Source organism: Mytilus edulis, chromosome 8, assembly GCF_963676685.1.
Source record: "Mytilus edulis chromosome 8, xbMytEdul2.2, whole genome shotgun sequence".
NCBI lineage: Eukaryota > Metazoa > Mollusca > Bivalvia > Mytilida > Mytilidae > Mytilus > Mytilus edulis.
Window position 1 is genome coordinate 53,885,133 of NC_092351.1, and position 18,018 is coordinate 53,903,150.

The 18,018-nt window shown below is 32.4% G+C and overlaps 1 protein-coding gene across 1 annotated transcript; it reads right to left on the bottom strand.

Moving 5' to 3' along the window:
• Positions 1 to 1,133: 1,133 nt before the first annotated feature.
• Positions 1,134 to 7,034, bottom strand: LOC139487043 (cyclic GMP-AMP synthase-like receptor 2). Its single transcript, XM_071272061.1, has 2 exons — positions 6,958 to 7,034; positions 1,134 to 3,487 (listed from the first exon to the last, which is right to left on the bottom strand). Exons 1-2 carry the CDS (start codon positions 6,962 to 6,964, stop codon positions 2,637 to 2,639), a joined length of 858 nt encoding a protein of 285 aa, XP_071128162.1. The 5' UTR covers positions 6,965 to 7,034; the 3' UTR covers positions 1,134 to 2,636.
• Between the last annotated feature and the right edge of the window lie 10,984 nt (positions 7,035 to 18,018).

Consider the following 18,018-nt stretch of genomic DNA (forward strand, 5'->3'; position numbering starts at 1 on the left):
CCGATCTGATAAAACAAAAAATACAATTAGCACGCTGATTGCACATTTTGTTTACTATTTTTGCAATCAAAGAAGGTGCGGGTACCAACCAATTGTTGTCATTTCCCCAAAACTGAGTTTCTAAACACCATATACCTGAATTGAAACGCGAACAATATGAATTGTAATAAGTGACAAATCTGTTTATGCAACACGGACTCCAAATGTTGGTAAAGAAGCTGAATGTTTCATCGTTTACAGTCCAGTCATCTTGATCTGTATAACGACTCAATTGATCTGCATACATATTATAAGCCCGAAGACCCATCAAGTCTAAATATTAATGTTTTTCTGTTCACAAGATTCTAAAATATTAATCGCATTTTGTTTGTAGTGACAAATTTCTGCTCCCCACCGTCAAAATACGTGCAACATTGTGAATGTCACTGTTGGTTCGAACTAATTTGTTCTCCAACAACGAATCTTCAGTATACAAAACTCTCTTGACGCTTTCAAGTCAACGCAAGTTGAACTCTCAAAAGGTTCATCAATAGCGTCTGATGTGATTTTTTTATATCCCAGTTTGCTCTTCCGTTAACACAGGCATATACAAATTTTTTTCTCAATCTCACCAAATCACCAAATACTATTTGCATTGATATGAGTTGACCGACTATGCCCTCTAAAAATTCGAGCCTTTAACAAAACTTTACGTTTTTCAATCTCGGAAAGTGTAAAGTTTCAGTGTTCCAAATGAAATCTAGCCATTTCAATTTTTGGCATGGATCCCAAACACAAATTTCATGTGCAATTTGGAAACCAAGCTTTCAAAGTTAAAATTAAACAAATGACTATTTTTTTGACAACATTTCGTCCTGTTTAAATCGAAGTTATCTATTTGTGTTTTTTTTTAACAAATTAACTAGAAAAGAGAAAAGGGGGATATGGAAGAGTTTTCTCTCTTCCTCGTTTCTCTTATACTTTAATCTTCTACTTATTCCATGTTCTATTATCGTCTCTGCCACCACAAACAAAAAACACACATATTTTTCATGAACAAATCACGAATTAAGTTTAATTTGTTCTTCATAAAAAAATATATAACTTACAAATGTTTACAACAATAATTTTTTTTATATCCCACATGAACAGAATTCCTAGTTGTGAGATTTGTACAAAAATATTCACTTGTAGAAACAATGTAAAATGTATCTAAAACAGGGTTCTCTCCCTTCCTCGTTTCTCTCATACTTTAATTTTCTCATTATTCCAGGTCCTATTATCGTCTCTGCCACACCATACAAACTCTTATTTTTCATGAAAAAGTTATGAATAGGGTTTTATATGGTCATGATAAAAAACAACTTTTAAATGTTTACAACAATCAACATTTACGATAACCCCCTTGAACATAATTCCTAGTTTTAAGAATTGTACTAAATAAAATAAACACTTCTAGAAACTCATTAAAAAATCGATTGAATCTAAATAAATATCTGCGAAATATGTTTTACAGTCTCTAAAAGTTGTTCAAATGAATTCACAAATATCACATCGAGTGCATAAGAGTAGGTCTCTTTACAGAAGTGTTACCTTTAACTCGGATCTATTTCAACTGAGCGCATAAATGCATGTTGGGCCGATTCACTTTCTCCTAATAATTGTAAAGCTATTTCGAGAATTTGGTAGGAATCAAAATAAAAGAAATTATCCTTTTCAATTAAAAAGCTTTCGTCTATAATAAGTTGTAAAGTTCGAAAGCAATCCTGACAATGTCCGACATTATTGAGATGATAATGACATAACAATTTTAGAAAAAAAGCATAGATTATAGAGGAAATAGAATATTCCTCCTTGTCTTCTTCCATTTGCAGTTCATATGGTAGAAGCAAAGAATTTCTTCTAAAGTTGATAAAATCTACCAATAATACTTTCAGCATTTGTACACTACTTTTTCTTTTGAACCCTTGCAAATCGAATGATCGGACATGCATTTCCGACATATCCATGAAGCGGTGTATTTTTTCAGGCGTACATTTCGATATAGAATACACGATAATGTGTAAGGCTTTACTGTATTCTTTTTTCTTATAGAAAAACGAAGCTAACATCAGCCATCCAGATTCCGCGTCATGATATATATTCTGAAGCAGAGTACAAAGAAAAGATGTGTACTGTCGGTATTGGTGTTTATTATTACCTTTTGTACTGTCTAAGGATATAAAACTCGCACGTGAGGCACACATGATTGAAATATAGTATACGTACACATATTTGTTTAAGGATTTCTCACTAGTAACTATTTGATGTATTCCTACTTTGTATGCATTCCATTTCAATGCAAACAATTCTATTGAAGAATCTAAGTACGATAATGCTTTTGAATTCAGTGTTTTTAAAACATCGCTAGTATGCAATATATGTGGTTCTATGTTAATGGTGTATATTGATACATGAAAGTTGGATAATTGATCCGAAAATAAGATGCATCGTCATCCATAACAATGCAAGTTATAGAGTTTCTCTAATAGTATTTCACGAGCACGTCCCTCTACTTTGTTCTCAAACAAATTGTATTCTGGAATGAAGTAATGTAAACAAACGGAATAGTCGACAGAATAAATCAGTCTGCTAACACATCGCATAAAACATCGTATTTAGTTTTCTGGTTTCCATATTGATTGTGGTAATTCCTCTGATATCCAGAATATTATTGCTTTCAAGAAATATGAACACAGTAAATCTTCACATTCGGCGTAGGTTGCTATAACATCTTTCAAAAGAATTTTCAGGAGGGCATAACATATTAATTGAGAGTGGGTAAAGGTTCTTATTAGAAATTGTTCAGCAACAGAAAAAGAAATTCGCCATTGTATATCCTCTTTTGGCGATCCTTTCACTCCGATAGGTACAAAAAGTACTCCATGCTTTAAAATACTTTGTTTTACAATATAACTTGGCCATGAGTTACTTGATCTTGTTATCCACTGTGATGCTTGTGATACCCATTTAGTACAATGTAAGCAGAAGGCATAGTCATACTTTCCTTTGGTGTCCGATATGCATGGTCCATGAGCTACACAATCTGGTCCATTTAAGAACTGTCGTTTAAATAATGTGCTTGAGAAATAGTGTTTTCCATTAAGTTCCTCGAGGGTTTCAAATACAACTTGATGATTCGTTTGTTCTACTTGCAACTGCGTGAAACCAGCTTTTACATCATCTGTCTCCATCGACAAGTATATTACATTTAAATGGTTTTCAGCAGGTTTTATGTTTTCATAAACCTCGATGAATTTTATTACATGCATCGCATCCAAATCACTTCCTCTCATCTCCAGTCCTTCTCCAAAACTTCCACTTGTGATAACGGTATAAAAATCATTGCTGTACATATTATCCCTAACTGTATTCATCTGTCTGATGGTGTTAACATGATTCTCTGATCCAACTATGTTCTGACACATGTAACGATACCGTGCTAATGATACGGTTTTTGTTTCTGTTTCTGAAATAAATACGAAATCAATAAAATGTTATTTATCAAAGGAAATGAAATACATCGTTCACCATATTGATGTAAACAAAGAACAACTATTAATCTTCAATGAGTTGTTGTGATGTCAATTTATCTTAAAAATGGATGAGTATTGGCTATGACACTGTTGATGAATTTAAAAAAAAGATATCGAAGGGATACCCAAACTCACAAGTTGTATTGAAACTGACAACGCTAAGGGATGACAAAAAAAACTTGTAAAGCTATATAAAAAAACAATTCCTGGAGAGATTGTTAATATAAATGTGGAAATACATTTAACAGAAGCATTTCATTATATATTTTATAGTACAAAAATTGTACTTGCATAGTTTTTGTATAAATTATGAATACTCTATCTATATATAAAAGTATATATTTGTTCATTCTAAATTCTCCTATCTAACCTATTGCCTGTCAATACTTTTTGTTGGCATTGCATAAGTCATGTTTTCTTTGACTGTCTTTGACGTTTAAACACTAGATCTCTGAGATGTTTTAGTAGATTTTTGAATGCGTGATTTTTTTTATTCGCAATAGTTTTTAACTTGTTTTAGTAACTGCGAGTATTATCAAATCGTACATTCGTGTTAATTTGACCTGTTGATACAATTTGTAATGCTTTTTTTGGTAAATTCATGTTAAGTTATTTAGTGTTTCATCTAGTTTAACCATTTCCAATGTATACCACCTGTGTTCGGTAATGTGATATATTTTCATTTCTGTTCTTGTACTATTAACAACACAATCATTTATTTTGAAGAACATATTTCCGTACTCCATATATACCATACAACAAAATAATTTGTAGTTACCTTTTTATTTTTCGGCATTTTGTCCACGATTATGGTTGACTTTTTTAATATCATTTAACACCCCACCACCATTTTTTGTATTTTCGTTGGGTCATACATCAAATGTATTCGAACAGTGTATATGCACTTGTTTTTTTTTTAATATGTCTTCCAATTTGTATTATATAATGTGTTTTTCAATGGTGTGATGTTACATTGTTGCTTATGTGAGGGTGAAGGTTGACCCCTATCACATGCAAAACGTTTAAACCCGCACCTGTTCTAAGCCAGGAAACTTATGTTCAGTGGTTGTCGTTTGTTGATATGGTTCATAAGTGTTTTTGTTTGTCGTCTTTTTATATACAAAAGACTGTTTGTTTGGGAAATGTCTTTACTTTGTCTAGAAAGTAAACGTATAATTTTGTGAATAGAATCAGTTTCAATGTACGGGGTACAAAACCACGATAACAAACATTTACAAATATATGGTAAAGATTATACATGTTATATGTTGACGAACCCTTAGAATTACGTAATTGCCATTTGACTTTTATCCAACTGTTTACTTGGATATTTTTGGTTAATTTGGTAAATATACGTTTGTGTAGTTTAATCTAATATCATATCAAAAATGTATTTTTCATAATCGATAGTTCCTTAGGGATTATTTATTTAAGTTAAACAAAGAAACATTTGTACATTCATAGCCGTTAAATGTAACGATTTTAAAAAAAGTCACGAGATGAATACCAGTCGGACAAAAGCACGTTAACTCCAGTACAAATTGTGTAACTGGACATAGCCATTTAAAAAAAAAGGACGACCATCTCAGATGCACTTTTTTCTAACTCTGCCAAGATCTACTATCCTTTTTTTAACGAGAAGATGACTATCGAATGTATCGACCACCCCGTTTTGGATACTTTGTCCTACCTTCATTACTACTAGTATATTATGTTGACATTCTGTTATGCGTTAACCACCCTCTCAGAATATAAAAGGATAGTAGATCCTGCTTTCGATCGAAAACAAGTGTCGTAGGTCCATCTGTTAAAAGAAAGAGAGGGCATTTATTTTTTTAGCGCAGTTATAGCTTGGTAGTTCTTGAATTTCAGATGAACTGCTGGGTACTTGAAAGTATATTAATTATAGCAATTACAACAATTAATAATGAGAACAAAGTAGTGTAAGGGTACGAGTTTTCCTACTCAAAAAAGCAAAACAAGTGTCATTGGTGCCATAATGATAAGGACTGGAAATGAGAGAAAAAAGATAAAAACAGATTGCTCTAATATGAATTAAAACGAGACATATGATGGTTTCATTACAAAGAGAAATAACCTATAATTTTAATTCATGCGGACATGGCCAAGGACAACTCTTATAACTGTATTACGATCATTTAGTAAAATGCATCTTTTATTACAACAATTTGAACAGAAGATGAATGCAATGTGTATGTAAAGTGTCTCTTCTTTTTTTAATTTATAAGTATCTTATAAAAAAGGTTGATGCTTCCTTGGTTCCACGCAAGAAGCAGTAACAGTAATAATTATGACCTAATTTATGAGTCTGGTGAAGAGGAGCCGTGAGGATCCTGTACCGGAAAACATCTTTAAGTATCTTTAAGTAAGTATACATTTGTACAATAATTACACCTTATGTAAGAATCCGGGGTTTTGATTGGTTGATAGCCAGTGTATTTTTCACCAATTTACTATCAAATACATATCGTTCATTTTTAACGCCGCCGGGGTATTTGCTAAAAGGATATGCCTTTTTTACCCTCTCTGTCGTTGTTTTTTGAACAGATATATCATTTAAGGAGGAGTATTTGCGAAAAATACAAGTCGAGAGATTGTTAAATTTCACGAGCCGTAAGGCGAGGGAAATTCATTCCCAAGACTGGTATTTTGTGCAAATACCCCTCACTAACATGATATATCTGTTTAATTAATCCCAATGTTAATGTACTAAAACGCATTGATGATCGTGACGTTACAAGCGTCCAGTCGGATAGAGTATTTTTTGGCAAATACCATGGCAGAGAGTGTTAAAAAGGCATTTAATTAAACAGATATATCATGTAAGTGAGGGGTATTTGCACAACATACCAGTCTTGAGAATGAATTTCCCTCGCCTTACGGCTCGTGAAATTTAACAATCTCTCGACTGGTATTTTTCGCAAATACCCCTCCTTAAAATGATATATCTGTTCAATATACAGTTTCTAAAGCATTGTTTCGAAGGGTATATGCAATTCGTTTACAACAAGTAGGGAAAAGGGAAGTCAATTCAATTTCAGATCCTCATGAGAAGGTTCTTACTACTTCCGTTTATTGTCATAACTGTTCTATACATATACAATTAAACAGCTATCGAACAAATAAGTTTTGTATAAGTTTTTATGAAAAAAAAATGATATTTAGTTCAGTATTTCCTATGTCATTTAAGTAACGTGTATTGTTAATTATATGCTTCCGTTTCACGTATTTTATAATTTTGAAACAAAAGAAAAGAATTCCGAAAAATGACTTTTGTCCATTGATTTATGAGTTTTAAACAGCGGTATACTACTGTTGCCTTTATTTTCCGCTGAATATAAAATTTTATAAACCATTGGTCAGATAGTATTCAATGTATTACCTGTCATTTTGTATGATCACTCAGTGTCCACAGGGAGGATCTCTACTGTAAATGCATATTCTCTTTGATTGTTTTTCTCCAACTGTTATATCTATTCATATTTATTTGATTAACTTAATCATGTGATAGAATCACGAGTTTTTCATATGATTGAAATGGACTCGATATTAGATAAAGAAACACTGTTGATCAAAATTATGATCATAATTATTTATCAAAATAAATGATGATATACGAAATCTGATTCATATTGTTAAAGTTTTAAAGCTTAAATAGTGATGATCAATAGCGGTTTTGTTTTCAATATTTAGCCTGCAAACGTTCTAATTTTTTGTAATGCATACAAACATTCTATAAGTTTACCTCCCCCAATTCAACAATACATCAGATAGGTAAATTTCTGCCGGGATCTCCCCAGAAACAATTAGGTATTTTAATTTATCAAATTAATTCCTGCCAGGATCTCAGCAGGAACATTTATGTATGTTAATGTATTGACTTAATTTCTGTCGGCTTCTCTGCAGATATAGACTATCCAGAATCTCCACTCGTTGGCAATTTCACTAGTCAAGTAGCTCACTTCTTGGATCTCCTAGGTAACATTTTTATACAGTTTGAAATTTGCTGCAGGAATCTCCAAACCATTGTTATGTATCTATATTAAACTACTTATTCAAATGTTCAAATATTTTTACCATTAGGTATTTACTTGTATTGTACATGTTGTATAAGGTTTTAAAAGATTTAGAGTTTATAGTTTTCAATGAATAAATATACGTAGCGCTGTACATAAACTTAATACAAAGTGGAATCCGACTCAAAAAAATATACATTTCATAAGAAAAAGAGGAAGGACTGAGGTTTTCCTAATCGTTAGGTTTTTTTTCATACAGTTTAAACTATTTCAATATAATTAAATAATTGTTCATTCAATTTTAATTTCCGGGCGAGTGAAAGTCAAACATATGTGAAATAAAGTTTAAGGTTATAATCATGTTCTATTGACATAGTAAAAAATATAAGACATGAAAAAGTGGCAGTCAATGTTTGAGTACATTTACAAACTTCAATAGACATTTCAGTCGGCTTATGATATACGTTCAAAGTACCAAGAACACATGCATATTTCGTTTTCATTTTTGTTTGTTTATAGAATCTACCTAAAACTCGGATTTATTTTCATAAAGCACTAATTGTATACTAATAATAATTCCAGTATTCGTTGTCTGAAGATGTTGAATATCCGTTTGGTTTATTCCGCCTCTGTTATTTTAGATATGTAATAACAGACACCAACAATGGTCATCTGTTCGGTGTGTGATGTAATCTTTGACATACATTTTATCTAAATTGCATTAAAAAAACAAGATATTCCTGGTGTAACCATTTTAGTAAGAACTGCTTAACATTCCAAAACATTACAGTAAGGAGATAGCTGTATTGTATTTTAAGCTCCGACAGTATCAATTGGGAATGTGATGGTCGCAAATTAAGTTTACTGGCGACGTGTTAGCGGAGACAGTAAACGGGTATTTGCGACCATCTTATCCTCAATTCATGCCGTCGGAGCTTAAAAAAACAACATTGTTATCTCCATTCTAATGAAACTGACTGAAAACAACGTTAAACCATGTATTTAAAGTTTGCCATATGCCGTCTGCGCTTGCGCGTACATCCCATAACATCAATTGTCAATTAATACCATGTAAACATGTGACGTTATCCAATCAAAATGAACGTTACAAATTTGTTGCATTAGAATATATATTATATTTCAATTGTGACCCTGTCTTTGTTTGTTTGTTTGTTTGGTTGGTTGGTTTTTTTTATATTTTGTGTCTGAATTCTTTTTACATTAATGTGTTACCTGTATTGTTTTGTATATTCCTTGTAAGACTGACCTATTTGGTCATTTATAAAACGATAAGTGATACACACATTTCATAAGTAACTCTGTTATTCTATCTCGTCTACCATCAATATACCATTTCAACCGCCTACAAAGTATATATTTCGCAACCCATACCATGCTCAATTGTTTTTAAAACCAATCAGACCTTGATTTAACAATGTATAAGCAAAAACTAATAAGGCAAGTGTTTGGTACAAAATGGCTTTTCTAAACAAAGACCATCGAAGGGTATCAGGACTATGAAATTATATAACATAACATTTCAAATTCCAAAATCCTACAAAATGGTTTGGTAAGAGATTCTACGTGCTGACGTTATGCATTTAAAATTATACCTGTTTTTTGTATTTATATCTAGATGTCTAATTCTTGTCATGGCAAATTATTTGTGTATTCGGTTTGATTCTTGCTTTGAGCATTCATTAAGCTAATAACTCCAAATACATATTTCGGACGCTTGTATTATTTTTTCAGTCGAATGTTTATTTTATATACCCTACTTTTATATTTTACTTTATTTAATTTTATTATGAAGGTTTGTAAAAAACAGTTGAAAGATAACAAAAGGATGTTCAGATAAATTGCAACACCATGACTTTAATCAAAATAACCAACAGAAACGCAACAATACATAACATACAACATAGACAATTAACGACTGCGCAACATGAACAAAAGCAAAGCCATGGCGATGAGCTGAGGTTATTCGAAAGGATAAGCAGATTTTGCTCCATGTGTGTCACCCGTCGTATTTCTCATGCTAGTTCGAACCCGGTGATAAGTGAAATTTGGTAGCTACCATTCGGGAAAAGGGAATGGGATAGTAGTTACAGACAATTACCTTCATGAAATCATAAAACCGAGATCCCAAAGCCTAATGTCTGGCCAAAAAAAAAAAAAAAGAATAGTAAAAATGCATTGACACAGAACAATAGGACCAAGCATTTATTTCTCAAGATCCTCTTATTTATTTGTAAAGACAATGAATATTTAGGTCTTAGTAATTCAGTATGTCAACAAATCCGGGTTACAAACTAAAACATACATACATGCATACATACATACAAACATAATCCATACATCCATACATCCATAGATACATACATAAATACCATACATACATACATGCATACATAATTTTTACTTTTTTCAAATTATGATTTGTTATTATATTGTGATCCATCCATCCATCCATTCATTGATATATCCACCCATCCATCCATCCATCCATCCATCCATCCATCCATCCATCCATCCATCCATCCATCCATCCATCCATCCATCCATCCATCCATCCATCCATCCATCCATCCATCCATCCATCCATCCATCCATCCATCCATCCATCGATCCATCCATCCATCCATCCATCCATCCATCCATCCATCCATCCATCCAGCCAGCCAGCTAGCCAGCAATCCATCCATCAATCCATCCATCAATCCATCCATCCATCTATCCATCCGTCCATCCGTCTATCCATCCGTCCATCCGTCCATCTATCCATCCATCCGTCCATCCATCCATCCATCCAGCCAGCCAGCCAGCCAGCCATTCAGCTAGCCATCCATCCATCCATCCATCCAGCCGGCCAGCCAGCCAGCCAGCCATCCACCAATCCATCCATCCATCCATCCATCCATCCATCCATCCATCCATCCATCCATCCATCCATCCAGCCAGTCAGCCAGCCAGCCAGCCAGCCAGCAATCCATCCATCCATCCATCCATCCATCCGTCAATCCATCCATCCATCCATCCATCCATCCATTAATCCATCCATCCATCCATCCATCCATCCATCCATCCATCCATCCATCCATCCATCCATCCATCCATCCATCCATCCATCCATCCAGCCGGCCAGCCAGCCAGCCAGCCAGCCATCCATCCATCCATCCATCCATCCATTCTTCCATCCATCCATCTGGGGCAATATGCGCAATTGTTTCTACATAGGCGGTAATGGTAACGTAAATGGTCTCTGTTGCTCAGCCCATATCATAAACTTGTATATGTTTGATGGCTTGTTTCGAAGCTGAGACATTTTTACATATGTGGTTAAATTTTCGGGGTACGAAGTGTGATTCATTTTTCCGTAAATTAGCAAACCCCGAGTATATCCTTTTGCGATGTGGCTCCTCATGGTAAAAAATCCCATTTTTGACACAATAAGTTCTTTAAGAATTTAATACTTTGAACACATTTAATGGCTCCATAGTTTTTACACATTTATTCTGTGTTCCCTTACTTTCTAAATTAACACAAATGGTTCAGCTCAGTCATTTGTTTATCATAGAAATGTGTCAAATATCACTACACAGATTTTTTGTTTACACGTGACTTTTGAGTTCCTCATTTCAAGGCGCATTAGGGATATTGTCCCATATTGAAATCCATAGTTCTGATTTTTCCAAATATGTTTAGGTGATCTTCATCGGTATGACATTCTGAATAAATCTGTGTATTTTTGTCCATTTCAGAAAAAAAAATAAAGTCGTTTCAGCACTATATGGCAATGACACTTTTATCGCTATATTCATTTATTTTTAATACAATGTGTATGTATAATTAATTTCTTCCAGTATACCTTCACTATTCAAAACAAGAACAAAACTTCTGATGATAACCTTAAATTACAATACACAGACCCTGTTAAAGCATTCCATAACATTTTATTGTGTCTAAAAGTGCATTTTGACAGAGAAATTATGCAAAAATGTAGATTTTATAAAAAAAAAACCACCAAAATAATTATTCTTACTAGTGGACATCTGGTATCTAATACTGTGGAAACCACTCAAAACTACTGAGAAATTCATTCTTATCATGTAATTAGAGTGCAATGAAGTGCAAATTTTCAAAACATGTCATTTCACATAATTCTATTTGAGAAAAAAAGGCTTTTTACATGTATTTCAGTGAAAACTTTTATCAGTGAGAAATCCACATGAGGTATTAAAGGAAACATTGTGACATCACATGTATTATGGCGTCATTAAATAACGACAGATCAAAATAGTGCAAAATATAGTTTGCAGTGTTACATGGGAAACAGTTGCCGCAAGATTTAACTCGAAATATCGAGTCGAAAAGATCAGTAACCAAGCCTTTTCATTTAATATCAAGACCATAGCAACAGTTTTCATATTAGCATATTTCTAACATACCGACTAATTTCAATTGCACAAATACCATAAATAAATAATTTAGAGCTTGCCTAATAAAATAAAATGCTTACCAGTTATTCAGGACTTTTTAAAACCTTTAGTTTGCCATCTCATGTAAAAAAGTAATGATATGTCTGGAACTGAAATAAGACAAAAAATTTTACTCAGGCTGTGTTATCATTTAATTTAAATACATAAGTATTATTGAGAGAGAAAAATCTATCTTTTGAAAGTTTTATCGCAAAGAAAGAAAAAAGCTTCTCCCTTAGCTTAGCCACCTTTATTTAAACCGTTTATATTAGAAGCAATGAGTATTTGCTAACTAGCTTAATAGTTGAATAGCAATATTGTTTTCAAGAAGAGAAATGTCAATATCTAGTGTTTTGCTCGTGTGTATTAAAAATAGTAATTCATGATTTTCTTAATACATGTACATGTTTGTTTTCTGTTTATTTGCATATGATATCTACTGACCAGGGTCAAATCATTGATAAAAGCACATGTGATGATGTATCTCACTTTACTCGTGTGAAGTGTGTTATCTCCCTTGATTGTCAGTTATTCCTGTAGACCAGAGTGATAATTACATAACCAAGACTATATTGTGTCATGTTAACTTACAATTTAATAATATTACATGTTAGTTATTTCTTGCCTTTTTCAATTATATAAACAATTCCTTTCGGATCTCTCTGGGGTAAACAAAGTTATGATTGTGCCTAAAAAAAGTGTTCAGCCCCGTGCCAGTAATGCATTTTAAAAGCGAAAATTTCATTGCCTTTTGGCTGATCTTTATCAATAATATTTATCTTAAATTGTTTATGATAACTAGGTATAAATAAAAAAATACTAACCACCATTTTCACAATTTTCTGTGGTGTACAAGGTGAAATCATCTTAAGATATCTCTGGATTTTTTGTTAGAAGATGGGGCAATATGCGCAATTGTTTCTACATAGGCGGTAATGGTAACGTTTCTTCTGTTGCTCAGCCCATATCATAAACTTGTATATGTATGATGGCTTGTTTCAAAGCTGAGACATTTTTACATATGTGGTTAAATTTTCGGGGTACGAAGTGTGATTCATTTTTCCGTAAATTAGAAAACCCCGAGTATCCGTTTGCGATGTGGCTCCTCATGGTAAAAAATCCCATTTTTGACACAATAAGTTCTTTAAAAATTTAATACTTTGAACACATTTAATGGCTCCATCGTTTTTACACATTTATTCTGTGTTCCCTTACTTTCTAAATTAACACAAATGGTTCAGCTCAGTCATTTGTTTATCATAGAAATGTGTCAAATATCACTACACAGAGATTTTTTGTTTACACGTGACTTTTGAGTTTCTCATTTCAAGGCGCATTAGGGATATTGTCCCATCTATCCATACATCCATCAGGCCATCCAGCCATCCAGCCATCCATCCATCCAGCCAGCCAGTTAGCCAGCCAGCCAGCCAGTTATTCATCCATCCATACATATATCGTTTCTAAAATATAGATTAAAGGCGACTAGTAACCAAGTGAAGCATACATATCAATTTACGTTTTGGTTTAATTTGTTAATAGGTTAAAAAGAAAAAAAAAACATGGGGTGATCTCAGATTCTCCAGAAGGGATAGCATATTCTGCTCCACATGTGCATCTTTCAATATCTCATATCTAGATTTAAAACAACAGATGACTAGGCTAGTTTTTTTATTAATGTATTTTTAATTGAACTATTAGATCAAAATATATCGGTATCGTATACGTTTGACAATGTACTGTAAATAAAATAAACTTTTGTTCTCATTTATAATGTACTTCAGCTGAAGTATGGGCATTTGCTCTAAAATCAGATGGTTATGCAAACTTATTATTTGAATGAGGTATATTGAATTTTTAAGTTTTTGTTAACAAGTTTACGTGTAAAATGAGTGCCTCATATGGTCGATAAAATGACCTTTTATTGACATGCATAAACATTAACTAAAAATATTCGTGCCGAAACATTTAAGTTGTTTACATACATCATACATGTACAATTGACAACTCAATTGGATGGGTGTGAAAGGGTAACTTACTACTATATGTATTTTACTATGTTTGATATTCCATTCCTATACATGCTATAGTGAACAAATTGATAAAGACATGCTTGGACTAAGGCAAACTAGAACAAACATTAAGAAATGAAAACAATAAGATATATAGATAGTGATTCCTCAAAAGTATTAAATTGACATTATGTATCGTTCCCTGAAACTGTGAACATAAAGCCCAACATAGCAATTGGTATATTATTTCATCTATATATAGTATTTAGAAAATATTCGTAATGGAAATAACTAGAACTCAATTTTTGTACAATGCTTTAATGCACTTCACTTATAAGAAAAGTAATTATACCGATTATACAGATGTGCTACACATATTCGCCTTTTTGTTCCTGCAAATATGGAGTCGAGATGTCCCATATGGGTATTTATTTACCAATAAAAATACATAAACATTTTATTTGATAAACTACTAAAAAAACTCGAGTTGATTAAAAACAAACACTGAAAAAAAAAACAAATTTAACTATAAAAAATTGAGAAACATTCCGTTTTAATCCTACGTGGGGGTATTGCCCATCCTAACAAAATAAATGTCTACATAAGTATGTCCTGTTGGTACTATTAATTTGTCTTAATGCTCAAATATAGCATGAGCTCATGATATAAAGTCAGTTTAGACTGCTTCAGAATAATTACAATATTTAGCTTTTTTCCCGTCTTTTTTTAAATTGAATGCATGAATGCTTGTCGGGCTGATTCGTTTTCGCCTAATAACTGAAAAGCAACAGCAAGAATAAAGTAGGCTTCAGATTTTGAAAACGTCCTTCTGTGATAGCTAGTTGTAAATTTTGAATGCAATTCCGACATTGACTGACATTATTAAAACGAAAATAACATAGAAAATTCAGAAAATAAGCATAAACTATAGACGAAATTTGAAAGTTTCTTGTTTCTACCTTCATTTGCAGTACATCTAGTATTAAATCTGAGTCGATTTTAAATTATATCTAGAAGCATAACTTTCCACAATTGGACGGTGCTTTTCTTCTGGAATGATTTCAGTTTGAATAATCGGTGATGAATAGCATAGTTTTTCGGGAGTTAATTTCGATATAGAATACATGACGATAGTTAATACTTTACGATATTGTCTTGTTTTATAGAAAAACGAAGCAATCATCAAGCATCCATTAACGTTTTGATGATAAATATTTTTTAGCAAGGTACAAAGACCGAATATGTACTCTTTGTACTGGTGTTTAATAATACTTCTAAACATATTCAGTGGAACATACTGCGCATATTGTGAACATAAGAATGACATGTACATGTAGTAGGTATATACGTATTATAATTTGAATGAAGATTGGTGACAGGAAAATATGTGTTGTATTCCACTTTTGTATGCATTAGTGTTTTTCTCAATAACACTAACCATATAATCAGCAAAATATGATAAATTTGAATTAAGAGTGTGCGCCAACTCGATAGTATGATATGTATGTGGTTCGATATGATTCATCCACATTGATACATGAAAATTAGATAATTGATCTGAAAATAACACGCTATCCATAACTATGCAGGATATAAAGTTTCTCTAACAATATGTCAAGAGCACGTCCCTCTATTTTGTTTTCAAAAAGAGTGTTCTCTGGAATGAAGTAATGTACACAAACTGAAAAGTCAACAGAACAAATCAGTCTGCTAAAACACCGCATGAAACAATGTATAAGATTTTCAAATTTCCATATTGATTGTGATTATTCTTCTGATATCCAGAAAATTATTGTTTTCAAGAAGTGTGAACAAAGCAAATCTTCACATTCGGTGTAGGTTGCCATTACATCTTTCAAAAGAATTTTGAGGAGGGCATAACATATTAATTGAGTGTGTGTAAAAGTATTAATCAGAAATTTCTCACCAACAGAAAAAGAAATTCGCCATTCTAAATTCTCTTTTGGCGATCCCTTAACTCCAATTGGTACACACAGTACTCCGTGTTTTATAATACTTTGTTTGACATTATAACTTGGCCATGCGTTACTGATCTTGTCATTCACTGTGATGTTTGTGATATCCATGTTGTACAATGTAAGCATTCGGCAAAGTCAAACGTTCCTTTTTTATCCGATATACATGGCCCATGAACTACACAATATCTATTTTAACCAAGAACGTTTGTTTTAATAATGCTCTTGATAAATAGTGTTTTCCATTGAATTCCTCGAATTATTAACCTGGATTTTGACGATTCGTGTGTTCTAACTGAGTGAAACCCGCTTTTATATCATATGTTTCAATCGTTAAATATTAAACATTTGAATTGATCTGAGCCGTGTTAATGTCTTCATAAACCTTCGTGTATTTTATTACATACATTACATCTAAATTACTTCTTCTCATATCAAGCCCTTCTTCAAAACTTCCGCTTGTGATAATGGTACATTTGTCGTTGCTGTTTATATTCATTATCCCTGACTGTATTCATGAGTCTAAAGTGTTTGAACATGATTCTCTGTTCCAACGATGTTCTGATATTTATAAAAGGTACACGGATTATATTTTAGTACGCCAGACGCGCGTTTCGTCTATATAAGACTCATCAGTGACGCTCATATCAAAATATTTATAAAGCCAAACAAGTACAAAGTTGAAGAGCATTGGAAATCCAAATTTCCAAAAAGTCGTGCCAAATACGGCTAAGGTAGTTTATGCCTAGTCTGACACCTATAACGATACAGCGCTAATGATAGTTTTTTCGTGTCTGTGTCTAAAATGACATGAAATAGATCACATAATTAGGGAATAAAACTATCTTGGTGTAAACATTGCACTGCTATTGTAATTAAGATGCAATCAGTTATTGCAATATTAATCAATCTTAAAAATGGACGCGTTTTTGTATATTACTCTAATGATTGTAGTGAACAAAAACTTCTTTAAACCATTTTAAAAAGAGCAGAAGATACCAAAGACATAGTCAAACTCACAAGTCGAAGTTAAAATGGCAAAACAAAAGTCAAAAAAGTTCAAAAGATAAACAATAGACTACAATTCACGACATAGACACAAAATCCTGAGCATCAAGCCATGTACTTAACATGTTAAAGGGATCTTAGGTGCTCCAGTATGTTAGATATGTCTTGCTGGCACCTGTTCAGCTATTTACTATTTGACTTTGTTAATTTCTTAATAACTGTTTTATTTGATAATGCTACTTCGGGATAATGTGAACAAATAATTTCTTGAGAAATTCAATAATATATATTTTAATCAGTACAACAGAAACATATATATTGTACGTGTAGTACACAAGAAATGCTTGCAAAGTTTTTGTTTAATAAAGTTTGAATTGGAAACATCACAAAATATATGATCGATTGACAATGATCATTTGTGGTACTGATTTAATTGTAAAATTTGATACAAAACGACTAAATAATAAAACTCAACTTTAGGATTAACATATATTCTCGTATGAAATAAGTCAAACTGATGTACTATCACAGAATTAAAGCAAAAAAAATACAATCACTACAGAACTTATGAAACATGTCTACTAAGATATTTAAATGAATAAATATGTTTACCTTGATTGTCTATAAATGAACTTTCAACTTGAACAACTGATAAAAAATGTGAATGTTTGAAGGTCTTAGATAATGATTATTTGTGCGATTTATCAATTGTGGTTTTTTTTTGTTTTATTATTGATATGGTCATAATTATAGATATACGCTACCATGACGATATCGTTTAGTAAACTAGACAGTTTGAATATAAGTAACCTACTATAACACCTCTTATGTTTGACTTAGACGAAACGCGCGTCTGACGTACTAAATTATAATCCTGGTACCTTTAATAACTATTTTACCGATATCTTAAATTAAGCTTAAAATATGGTCCAGTTTTATGAAATGTGGAGTAA